The 12,909-nt window shown below is 45.5% G+C and overlaps 1 protein-coding gene across 1 annotated transcript in view; it reads left to right on the top strand.

Annotated features, from left to right (window-relative positions):
- The window catches only part of RHEB (Ras homolog, mTORC1 binding), a 51,456-nt gene that overhangs the window by 35,039 nt on the left and 3,508 nt on the right, over positions 1–12,909 (top strand). Inside the window, 5 exon segments of the mRNA NM_001161866.1 lie at positions 3,150–3,217; positions 9,412–9,494; positions 10,129–10,185; positions 10,294–10,341; positions 11,009–11,090. Coding sequence (NP_001155338.1) covers positions 3,150–3,217; positions 9,412–9,494; positions 10,129–10,185; positions 10,294–10,341; positions 11,009–11,090 — 338 coding nt within the window.

The following is a 12,909-nucleotide window of genomic DNA, read 5'->3' as shown; positions in this document are numbered from 1 at the left end:
CCAACTCTCTCTCACATCCACACGTGACTACTGGAAAAACCATAGCTTTGACTAGATGGACCTTTGTCGGCAAAGTAATGTCTCTGCTGTGTAGGTTGGTCATAGCTTTCCTTCCAAGGAGCAAGCATCTTTTAATTTCATGGCTGCTGTCACACCTCAATTGAAACTAAATTGATATGATGAAATCTCACAGTGGTAGTTTATAATTTAAAGGAAAAATGGCAGCGGTTCGCAGTTTCTGCCATCTGGAAGTAGCACTGTTAGTGAATTAGTACAGCTCCTCACCAGAAGTTGGGAAATTCTCCTTAGGCGTTGTACTGCATCACCACGCGTTGCATGGTGGGTAACTTGTCCAGCAGACTATGAATTAGGAATTCTCAGCGCACATTAGTAACACAGATCTTATTTTGGGAGTACCTCATTTTAGAAACCTTTATTAATATGCTGCTTATTTGCTTATTAGGTTTAACTTAGCTCATAAGCCTCTGTTCATCTTGCTTGCGGCAGTTTCAGGGTTTGAGGTTGAAAATTGGAGGAATTTCTCTAGTGATTGGAAAGGGAGGGAGAGAGGAGAGCCCAAGGTCAGGCTCGCAGGAGCCGGCCGCCTTTCCCTTCTACACCAGGAGGTTGTGTCGAGCGTCTTTCCGGGCTGTGGAACCCACAGGCGTGCCTCTCGTTGCACTTCCCTTTTTTCTGTAGTAACAAGAAGAGGCAGTGTTCCTGCGGCAGATGGAAGGTCTTCAGTTTGATTTCACTGCTGTGTGTAGGAGGGTTTACATCCTCTTCCTAGGCAAGGAAATGCTAAAACGCTTATGAATATCTTGTTTCTTTTCTGTCTCTCCCCTCACTGGCCAGTACGTCCCCTGTTCGTTGGTTGAATCTCATGTCTTTCTGACCCGGCCTCGCAGTGCCCCCGACGCTCAGACCTTTGCTCTCTGGTGACCCTGTCTCTCCTCTCAGCTCAGCTGTTTTCTTTAGCTGCCCCTGTTGCTCCTTGGATATTTCCTGGGCTTTCGCGCTGAACATAACTAAACCCAGCCACACCGCCCGGCCCCCACCGCGGCTCCTCCAGGCCTTGCCTCTGCGGATAGCTGGTGACTCGGGCCTCAGGTCGCTCAGCCCAGAAGCTCAGGAGTCATCCTGATCTGCAGCCTCGCACACCTGCTTCCAGCCTGTGAGAAAACCCTCTTTCTGCCCTTGTGCACTGCGTCCAGAATCCGCTGTTCTCAGCCCTCCAGTCCAGGCCCCCATCCTTCTTAGATCGTGATAGACTAGATGGCGTCTCCCTGTGTCCCTCATCCATTTTCGTCCATCTCACTACTCATGGCATAGCCAGAGTGATCTTTTCTTTAAATACAGATCGCACCAGGTTACTCACCACGTCCTAGCGTGATCGTTAACTTGCCCCTCTGTCCACCCCCCCACCCTCACTGTTCTCGCAGTCTCCGTGGCTTAGTCTTTCTCACTTTTCCTTGACTTTGTTACTTTTTCACTTGCAGTTTCAGCTCTGCCTGGATGCTTCTCATAGGGAAGCTAATTGACTGTGTGTGTCTGTCTCTCCATCTGCTTATCCTCCCTTTCCTGGGGTGTCAGCTCACTGAGGTCAGAGACTGCAGTATCTTGAACACTTGGAACAGTGCTGGCAGTGATCACCGGTCCCCAGGAAAGAGTTCGTGAATGATGAGTGTTCTGTCTCAGTGATCTTTTCCAGGTTTCCTGCTCACCAGCGTCCCTGACAGAGCTTCCATCGAGTCTCAGATGCGCTTCTGGTCTCACCTGACTGAGTGTGATGGGGAGGGGGGCAGGTCTTCACACTGCACGCCACGACTGCCCCCGGCCGACAGGGATCAGGAGCACAGTCAGTCCGAAGTGCGCCCCAAATTCAAGGTTACAGCGTGGGGGAAGAGTACAGTAGCGTTTTTCTCTTAGAAGTGATGAAAGCAGTTTATCTTGGGTACTCCCTATCTTGATGTATTCTGATTCAGTTTTCATCCAGTGTGACGATTTCACTGAAGTGATGGTTTTCAGGAAGAGCACAGGGATGATGAAGTGTGGCAGCTGGCTCAGGCAGTCTGCTCTGCGATTCTCGCTTCCCGGTTCTAGCCTCGCCCTGGTCGCGTCAGAAAAGCTTGGTGCTAGGACGCGTCTCTTCGATTATCGCTTGTCGTGGGGGCCAGCCTTTCTCTCCTGGGCGAATTCATCATTGACGTAAGATCTCTCCTTGTCACGGCTGTCTCTCAGGATTTTCATCAGTCGCTTTTTGCTGTCTCTTTTGTCTGGAACAAAGTGGCAGGAGTGAGTCCTCTCTCAGCGGCACAAGGGGTGGATTCTGTTGGCTGCTCCAGTCAGGTGGGGGGCTAGAGCCAGGAGATTGAGGACTCAGGCTGAGTCAGGATGCTGGGCCTGGGGTGTGCAGAAGAAATGTCCCATTTATTTACCAGGGGCTCAGATGGTTATTTACCAGGGGTTCATATCCTATTACTGTTAATGGTTCTTTCCTCTTTCATCCCTATTTGTCTGCTGTCTTTCTCCTTAGAATTATGAACTTTCCCTAAGTGATTTGAGTCTGATTCCCACCCACTCCCCTGATAGGGAAAAGCAGTTGTGACAAATTGCTCCCAGCCTTAAGCCAAGTCGAGTGGTGACTTCACAAAGAACATCTATTCTGTGCCGTTCTATTTCTCGATAAAGTTGTTTAATTTTTTATGCACTGGAAGTTCTTTGCACTTCAGTTAATAACTGAGCTAACTCTTTGTGTTCTGACACCAGACTTGCTGTAAATTAATGAAAAGTCGTGTGCTTTGGGTTCATTCTAGACCTCAGGCTCTGTATGCTGCGCTTTTCACAAGAGGGCCGTCATAGAGCGCTCACTCTGCTTTGTATAAGATAGAAGCATTGTCTGCTCTCGGTTTCTTTGAAGATAGTTCAAGGTCTGCCTGACGTTGGTTTTAGTAAGTCGTCACTGCTTAGTTCAATAATGGAAGGAGGGGAGGGTCTGTTAAACTCAGACATTCTTGTTTGTTTCCTGGGATCATTTTATGAGATTATTAAGGACTCTGCTTAGTTGGATGTCATTGTTCAAGCTTTCAGTGATCGAAAGTTTGTTTTTTTCCTAGCTAACAAATATTTTAATTCCTTTTTCACTGTAGCTTTCACAAAATTGATCACAGTAAATGGACAGGAGTATCATCTTCAACTTGTGGACACAGCTGGGCAGGTAAGTGTCAGAATCCCGTACAGCGTGTCCGGCGTCCTGGCCTGCTACTGATTCGCAAGCACAAGGACGATGCCAAGAGAGCCCCTGTGACTTTGTGTGTCTGGACATCAGTAGGCTGTCTGCTTTATCTTTTCAAAGAGACTTAACAGAAGTTTTTTCAAATAATTAGCTTGTTTTTCTACTTCACAATTTGTTTTTAATATATTCATGATGACATTGTAAAGGTTTATATTTATTACAGGGTAGTTTTCTATTTTCTAAACATTGATTCCATATCAGAGGATCACATCAGTGCTTTTCCTCCCTTTGAAATACGTCTCCTTCTACATTAAGAACAAAAGTGGATCTTTTCCAGGGGAAAAGGCATGGGAAAGGTGTAGGGCAGAAACAAGCTGGTCATATGGATTTATTATATGATTACAAGATTAGAGTGTCAGTTTTCTTTGCTAGACAGTAATTGCCAAAGGTAAGTAACCCCTCCCCACAAAAGATATTCACAGGTTAATGTGACAGTGAAGGTGGAGAGTGGGTCGCCAGCACCAGTGGTGAAGACTCCACCTGCCAGTGCAGGAGACGCAAGGGATGGGAGTTGGGTCCCTGGGTCAGGAGGATCCCCTGGAGGAGGGTGTGGCAGCCCACTCCAGTATTCCTGCCTGGAGAATCCCACAGGCAGAGGATTCAGGTGGGCTACAGTCCGTGGGGTCACGAAGAGTTGGGCATAACTGAAGCGACTTAGCATGTATGCAAAGGATAAAAGAAATGAAGAGAACTTCAGAGGAACAGAGAGAACCCTTTGACAGCTCATCTTCCCCATTACATGTCACCCAGTCCCACTTTGACTAAAAACCGCTTTGTTCAGCTGAATTTATGACTGTTGCCTGAAGGCTGGGACCTGTAAAGATGCTGGGATGCCACCTTGTGTCTTAGAATCAACAGACGATCAGACTGGCAGGCAGGTGAGAGTCAGGTAGACTGTTTTGCCATGTTAAATGGAGGCTTTTTTTCTGGAACCTGGGGAAAACGGATAGACCTAGAAGGATGCAGCCTGCCTTCTGGGTTTGGAGTGAATTCCCTGTGCTTTATATTTTGAAGTGAACGAAGAAGGAAAGTGTAAACCCGGCCCCCCCCACCACCGCCCCACCGCCACCCCACAGTGAAGCAAGAGAATAGCTGTATTGAGTCATTTTGGCAGTGCAGGGAATCCTGGAGTTTCCTTTCTGGAAGCTTCAGATACAGCAAATGTGTGTGTTCCAGAGCTGTAACATGCAACTCGTTCACTCAACGTTCGTGACCTCATGGGATTTTCTTAGAGCAGAGCCATCCTAGGCTTTCAGTCAATGGGGTCCCCGCCCATTGCAGAGTGGGAGTCTACTGGAACAAGAGAAACAACAGAAATCTTGACCAGCAACCTGCCTCATAGACAACTGACCTCATAGATGACTGATCACATGGCTTAGAAACCAGTGAAAAGAGCCCCTGGTGTAGGACCTTATGCTGAGTGTGTTCTATGAGGTTTTGTTCTGCTCTAAAGCATAAACGTACACTTTGCCATTAACTGTTTTAATGATGGAGTTATACAAAGAATGACCCCGAAAGGACCAGAGTGCTCAGGAACTGTGTCCGGTGTGAGTGTGATAGGAGCGTGGGCTAAGTCCTGAGCCCTGCTGTCTCGCTCCTTTGGGTTTTGTTACCACCGGCTCAGAATATTTAGAGAATTTCTGCACAGGATATTCCCAGATTAGGTGCTTTGAATAATTTGGTCTCATTGCAGCTAATAATTCCTAAAGCCTGTATTCACACTTGGGAGACCATTAAAGGCTGTGCTGTGTTTATATAACATTGAGGATGGTACAGCCGGGGCAGTATTTCTCGTGCCACGGTCCCACCCTTGTTCTGTAGAAACTGGATGACATGGCACTTAAGAGCTGTTTTTAAATTGGATTCCTGTGGGCTTGGTCTGGGGTTAAGACTGTGGTAGCAAGGAAGAATGATTAAAGGGCAGTTTCCTTCAATTAAAAGCAGTCTGTAATAAATTTGTTTACTCACGCATTTGAGGAGTAAAATTACATGTAATCAATTACTGTATAGCAGTATTCAGAATAAGATCATGGCATCTGGTCCCATCACTTCATGGGAAATAGAGGGGAAAACAGTGGAAACAGTGTCAGACTTTATTTTTTGGGCTCCAAAATCACTGCAGATGGTGATTGCAGCCATGAAATTAAAAGACGTTTACTCCTTAGAAGGAAAGTTAATGACCAACCTAGATAGCATATTGAAAAGCAGAGACATTACTTTGCCAACAAAGGTCCGTCTAGTCAAGGCTATGGTTTTTCCAGTGGTCATGTATGGATGTGAGAGTTGGACTGTGAAGAAAGCTGAGCGCCGAAGAGTTGATGCTTTTGAACTGTAGTGTTGGAGAAGACTCTTGAGAGTCCCTCAGACTGCAAGGAGATCCAACCAGTCCATCCTAAAGGAGAGCAGTCCTGGGTGTTCTTTGGAAGGACTGATGCTGAAGCTGAAACTCCAATACTTAGGCCACCTCATGCAAAGAGTTGACTCATTGGAAAAGACCCTGATGCTGGGAGGGATTGGGGGCAGGAGGAGAAGGGGACGACAGAGGATAAGATGGCTGGATGGCATCAGCGACTCGATGGACATGAGTTTGAGTAAACTCCAGGAGTTGGTGATGAACAGGGAGGTGTGGCATGCTGCAGTTCATGGGGTCACAAAGAGTCGGACATGACTGAGCAACTGAACTGAACTGAACTAAATTTGATAGCAAGTACTGTTTATTTAGTAGTTTATTTTATGCAGCTGATTTAATTGCCCAGCTAGGGATGCTGATGAACATAGTAAATACAAGTTGGTTATTTTTAGTTTGCATGAAATATTTTGTTTTGGTGTAATTTAAGTAAACTCATGACAGGTGAGTCAGAGACAGTCAATTTTAATGTCAAATTCCCCCCACCTTTTTTGTTGTCTTTTAGTGGCTCAGAGGTTAAAGCATCTGCCTCCAATGCGGGAGACCCGGGTTCAATCCCTGGGTTGGGAAGATCCCCTGAAGAAGGAAATGGCAACCCACTCCAGTATTCTTGCTTGGAGAATCCCATGGACTGAGGAGCCTGGTGGGCTGCAGTCCACAGGGTAACAAAGAGTCGGACACGACTGAGTGACTTTACTTACTTAAGGTCATCTAGAAATAATAGTACATGTACATGTTAATAGAAATAAAATAACACAAAAGGGTAAATAGTCAAATCTTTCTACTGTAACTGTCTTAGCTCCCTTTGCCAGCAGTAACCCATTGTAAGTTTTTAGTAAATGTTTCCAAGCTTTTTTATACATGAACATGCAAATATATTTCAAGTTTTTTCCTTTATTTTCTACACAAAAAGTAATGTGTTTCGGTATCTCCATCTTGGAGATTATTTTGTATCGGTGCAGACGGCCTGCCGTGCCCTGCCCTGTCCTGCCCCGCCGGGACTGCGTAACAGCCCGTTGTTTGGATATATCATTTGTTTAGTCAGTAAGTCCTGTCCGACTCTCTGCGACCCCGTGGACTGGAGCCCACCAGGCTCCTCTGTCTGTGGGATTTCCCAGGCGAAGAACACTGGAGTGGGCTGTCGTTTCCTTCTCCGGGGAGCTTCTGACCCAGGCACTGAATCCACGCCTCCTGCACTGGCAGGCAGGGGTTCGACACCGAGCTGCCAGATGCCCAGGATGCGCCATAGTTTAACTATTGATCAGCAGTTAGGTTGTCTGCGGTCCGGCCACCACCAGCAGTGCCGCAGTCAATATCTTGTGTTGTTTTAGAAAGATGGTTATATCTGGCACATATATAGATTTCCTGGGTGGGGGGCTACTGGACCCCATAGGGTCACCTGGTTGGCAGCAGTCAACAGGACTGCCTGTTTCCCTGGAGCCTCACCAACATGATGTGTGGCCAATTTTTTTTTATATTTGCCAGTCTGCTGGGTGTCATTTTAATTATCTTTCTTACTAAGGAATTTGATCTTATTTTCCTGTATTTGAGGACATTTTTATTTCCGTTCTGTGAATTATCTTGTCTGTTCACATATCTCACCCTTGTTTTTTGGCAGGATGGTCTTTGCTTGCTGATTTTTAATATGTGAAGAAAATTAGCATTTAGTGTATGAGCTGAGCTTTGAGATTTTGTTTTCAGTCTTCCTTTTGTTTGAAAGACTTTTAGCCATGAAGAACTTCTTCATTTTCATGTAGTTGAGCTGATTAATCCCTTTTTAACCAAGACTACTGTTTGTTTGTTTGTAACCCTCCCGTCCACTGTGAACACACTGTCAGTTTTCGTCTGCAAGTCTTTCCTCTGGAGTACACTTTGCTAAGGTGTGAGTTAAGAGATCCAAGTTAGTTGTTTACCTCCAGGTGGCTCTGCATTTGTTCACTGTACATTTAGCTGAGGGTTACCTTTCATCTGTACTGATCTGAAATGCCAGCTTCTGATTTTATATGCCTGCTTCCTGGGTCTGTTTGGGTCTTTGCAGACTTCCCAGTCTGCTCCATTCATGAGGTAGTCCTGCTCTGTTCTAATCTCTGGCTTTACGGTTTCCACCCACCTGCTGTTCAGTTGGTATTTTCTCTCAGGAAGTATGCTTTTCATCAGGAGTATGTTACATTCATGTATAATTTGGGATTACTTAATAGATATCCTTACGAGTCTGCATATTCATGCTGAAGTCTGTGGCACACTCTTCGGTTGATTAAGTCTTTTTATCTTTCAGGACTATTTTAAGATTTTCTTCGGCTGGACCATGTGTTACGCTTCTATTTTCTTAGGTTTTATTCCTAGGAATTTTGTCGTCTTTGGTCACTGTTAAAGCTGAGGGTCTTTTTCCTCCGTTTCACTTTCTTACTAGTTTTTTCACACTGTGCCTCTTGAGTATGATGAAATTTTTAACTTTGAGTCTACTGCCACTGAACTCTCGGCTAAAAGTATTTGAAATTTTGTTTTAATCTGGGTAGAAAGATCTGTCATTCCATTAATAATTTGATTTTCAGCATCAACACTAAAGTGAATTAAATTTGGTCATAATTGTACTAATAATTAATGGTTTTACTTCGCATATGTAGTAAGCTTTGTAATGTTGAAATGCTACTATCTGATCAGGGTCATTGTCATAACCACACTGGAATTGCACAGTTAACAGAGACAGTTACTTGATATGAGGAAGGCTTGGTGTGATTTTCCTACAGTAGAGCTTAGGATGGGGTGGTATAGTAACAGCTGTATTTCAGCTGAAGCAGGAAATGTTTGTACCAGACAGTGGCACTCTTGAATCCTGCATTGATGTTAGACACTTTCGTGTGCTTTAAACAATTCTGTACGCAAAGCACCAGGCTTCTTCATAAAGCTTATAAAACTGGTCCTAATAGGCAGTGGCATACGGTGTGCCTTTAATTCCTAAAGTTGCTCAGTAAATAGCACATTCGATCCTAGAAAGTCTGAGTGTGCTGACTTGAGTCTGGCGTTTTGTTTCCTCAGTCATCCTCTTTTTTTCGAGTGCTGGTAGCAACCCACTAATGACCCCTGGACTGGGCTCAGGCCATTGTGACTCATGTGAGGGAGATAGCCGAAAATACACATTGATGGAGTAAACTAGAGCACACGGGAATTTTCTGCGAGGCCTAAGGCACTCGGGCTTTCTGTCCGTAAGAAACGTGGTGGCGCTTTTCCTTGACACGGGGTCACGGAACCAGTCTTCTCATTCTTCTGTCTCTCACAAACCGCAAGACGTTAGCCGTCCCTAGAAAGCCTTAGACTAGCCTGAGCCATTTATCAGTATTGGCTTAAAGCATACTCCTGCCCCCAAACCAGCCTTAAATCTTGGGTGTGTAAAAGCTATGTCTCTCAAATAATAATCTGCTTTCTGTTTGCTTTGATTTCTTTGATCGCTTGTTACCCTAGATAAAGACGTTGTTGTTGTTTAGTTGCCTAGTCGTGTCTGGCTCTCTTGTGACTCCATGGACAGTAGCCTGCCAGGCCCCTCCCAGGCAAGAACACTGGAGTGGGTAGCCATTTCCTCCTCTGGGGGATCTTCCTGACCCAGCGTTCGAACCCAGGGCTCCTGCATTGCAGGCAGACGCTTTACCACAGAGCCTCCAGGGAAGCCCCATGTGAAGCCTTCACTCAAATGTAATTGTTTTTTCTTCCACAGGATGAATATTCCATCTTTCCTCAGACATACTCCATAGATATTAATGGTTATATTCTTGTGTATTCTGTTACATCAATCAAAAGGTAAGGCCTGCTTCTCCTTGCTTGAGTTTATTTGCCGTGCTTAGGTGACATTAATCCTTCTGAGGGATTATGCTGGAATTGGCAGTAGTAACAATCAGACTTTAATGGTTTTTAGTGGTTGTCTGGTGGAGCAAACAGGTTGTTAAGGGAAAAAATTATCCCATTAGATACTCTCTTGCACCAGTGGAATAAAAAACTATGTCTTACCTCAGACTGCCCAGAATAGTGAATGAACATGAACTGAGCTTTCCTACTAATTAAAATGGGAAATACTTAATTGATTTATTTTTCTCTGTTTTTACCTTATTAGTGTGGAGCATAGGCTGATTGCTAAGGAACGTTCTACAAATGTTTTATTCACAGATTAAATCAGCCCAGTTGTAAACGTTCCAATTTAAGTATCTCGCCTATTCCACCTTGAATATTCTCAGTAAGGGCTACTGCGTGTTGAATACATACACATGTGAAAAAGAGTGCTAGGAAAAAATAAAGGAATTCCTTGTGTTCAGTTTACTTTATATTAAAATGGTGAGTCTATGACATTTTCTATTGTCACCAATATAAATATCAATAACAACCATTTTAGAATGTCACCACTAAATGGGTGTCTGATTCCATGCTTTTTGTTTTATAGTTTTGAAGTGATCAAAGTTATCCATGGCAAATTATTGGATATGGTGGGGAAAGTACAGTAAGTAGCAATAGTTTATCTCTTATTTTAGATATACTAGGATCATCGGAACAATCAGATCGGGCACTGACTAGTGTACTTTGGCTTTTTTTTCCCTTGTGTTAACAGAATACCTATTATGTTGGTTGGGAATAAGAAAGACCTACATATGGAAAGGTATGTAGCTTCTAAATACTGCTATATAAAGTGATGTAGTCACTGAGGTTCTGTTTTTAATTGTTCTTAAAGCCAGAATATTTTTAGCCATAGCATTTCTGTTTTCAGAAGTGTGGCGATGACTGCATAACAGAGACAAAACTGCAGTAAAAAATCTCACCCATCGTGGAAAATGTTTCCTCTTGAAAAGAGGGCACACACTGTAGAAAATTATCTTCGATGCTTTTGCCATTTTGCACAAAGCAGACTAAAAAGACAGTGGTAGTGCTGGTTTAGTCCAGACAGTTTTCTGAGCACCAGACTGAGGACCCTGTTCCTGGGGAGCTGAGCATCGGAGGAAGGACCCAGATGGGAAGACGCGGCCCGCGGGCAGCAGGGGGACACTGTGGGCCCTTTCAGAATGGCCCATCTCAGGGGGGCTTACAGCCGAGCTGCTGAGAAAGGAGTCGGTTGTTGCGGAGGCTGGAGTCCTGTTCTCTGAACCATAGGGGATTTGCAGGTGCGGGCGGCCCCGTCAGGCAGTGTCCGCTCTGCCCCAGCTCAGGGTGGCGGAGAGACTCTGCGTGCACTCTGGATGAGACTGAGCTGACTGCCTCGTCAGTCAGTTACACACACCTTACGTGGTAAAGAGCAAAGTACTTCAATTAGAATTTTCTGTTTCTGTCAGGGTGATCAGTTATGAAGAAGGGAAAGCGTTAGCAGAGTCTTGGAACGCAGCGTTTTTGGAATCATCTGCAAAAGAAAATCAGGTACGTGGTTTTTAAAACTCACGTTGCCCTGTGTCCCCTCAGTCGTGGGCGTGTGTGTTGCTGAGTCGGTGTGCCGCTGCCATCGTCATCACTCCTGCTCAGTCCTCCTCCTCCCACCATCTCGAGTGCCCAGCTCTGGGTTGCTTTAGGAAGATGAAAGGCTGTTGGTATTTTAATTCAGTCAGTGTTATGATGGGACCTAGAATGTTTGTATGATAAATAGAAGTTAAGCAATGTAAAGGCAATACTTCCTCTGCGAACACGTAGTCTTATTTTGTTTCATGCTAAAGGCTGGTACAGAACTAAGTCCAGGCATAGAAGAGAAACAAGAATGATTTGAAGTCACTTTGGCAATTTTGTTCTTGTACCTGCCCCCTTTTTCTGTTGGGTAAAACTGAGTGAGATGTACCTGTTGTTTTGAAACATAGAAACCAGTGAGAACCATTGTGCAAGTGCTTCACCAGCGTCAGCCCTGAGGGTAGATGCTCCTTTTCAGGCCTGTGAGGAGGGGTGTCAGTCCTCTGTCAGCAGGCTTCCCGTGTCCCCTTTTTCCTCTTCCTTCCTTGAGACCCAGAGCGGCCCAGCTTGCCTCCCGCCTCCATATTCTCACCAGTGTTTCTATTCGCTGCCGATCAGATGATGTCACTCACCTAAAAGCTGTCAGTGGGTTGCCCGTCATCTGTCAAACAAGCCCCAAAGCGCCCAGCGTGTGATGAGCACAGGGTGTGAATCACACTTTCCCAGTTTCTTCTTCCACCGCATCCTGCGCTTGGCAGGCCCACCAAGCCGCTCCCCCTCCCCTCAACACCATGGTACATGCAGATGCCTCCCCTGTGCGCTCACGGTTCTCTAACGTGATTAGCTGCATACGTAAAGTCTTTTCAACACATTATCTTGTCTGACCCTCAGGTAAAATGAATTGGCTTGCATTTTTGTGAGAAAACTATAGTTTGGGGGTGAGGGGTAGGGCTTGTGGTCGAGGACAGTGGGCTGTCCTTCCCCAGCTCTGCCCCCTTTCCCCACCAAGACCCCTGCCCTTGGAGACAGTACTCAAATCCCACCTCCTCCTTGGCCCTCAGGAGTCCTCCGGCCAAAATTAGTTTCTTCTCTCTTATCCCCTTTGTTTCATCCTGAGATTCAAGGACAGGATCACTGAGCTCCGTGTTCTCCATGGTTTGTACATACAGTGGTTCTGTTTCTAGTGGTGCCTGGTCAACCCAGGGGTCGCCCGACAGGCAGATCTGTCTGTCCCTGTGTCAGCAGGCGAGGCAGCTTAAATCTGCGCGGCTGCCTCCTGCGTTGTAGATAGCAAGACATTTATCTGCAGTCGTTTAGTTTCTGAGTGCAGACCCTGGTGGCTCAGATGGTAGAGAATCTGCCTGCAATCCAGGAGCCCCCGTTCAGTCCGTGGGTTGGAAAGATCCCCTGGAGAAGGGAATGGCAACCTACTCCAGTACTCTTGCCTAGAGAATTCAGTGGACAGAGGAGCCTGGCGGACTACAGTCCGCAGAGTCGGACACAACTGAGCAACTAACACACAAACACACAGTGAGAATGCAGATAGTAAGAGCTGAGAGATACCTGTGTTGTCTCTATCTGTATTAAACCAAACATTGGGTGTCTTATGTACCCTTCAGATCATCTGGTTGATCTGTCTCATTTTAGAAGTGAGGCATTTAAGATCCAAGAGGTGAATAACCTTTTATGATCACTCTGTACTTCAGATGGTGTAAAAACTTGGACTGAATTTTAAGTTTAACCCAAATCTGGTCCTCTACCGTGCTTTCTGATAGATGAGAAGAGAAGGCCTGTGCCTGAC

Source organism: Ovis aries, chromosome 4, assembly GCF_016772045.2.
Source record: "Ovis aries strain OAR_USU_Benz2616 breed Rambouillet chromosome 4, ARS-UI_Ramb_v3.0, whole genome shotgun sequence".
In the NCBI taxonomy this organism is placed as follows: domain Eukaryota; kingdom Metazoa; phylum Chordata; class Mammalia; order Artiodactyla; family Bovidae; genus Ovis; species Ovis aries.
This window is presented reverse-complemented; position numbering and strand designations above follow the sequence as displayed.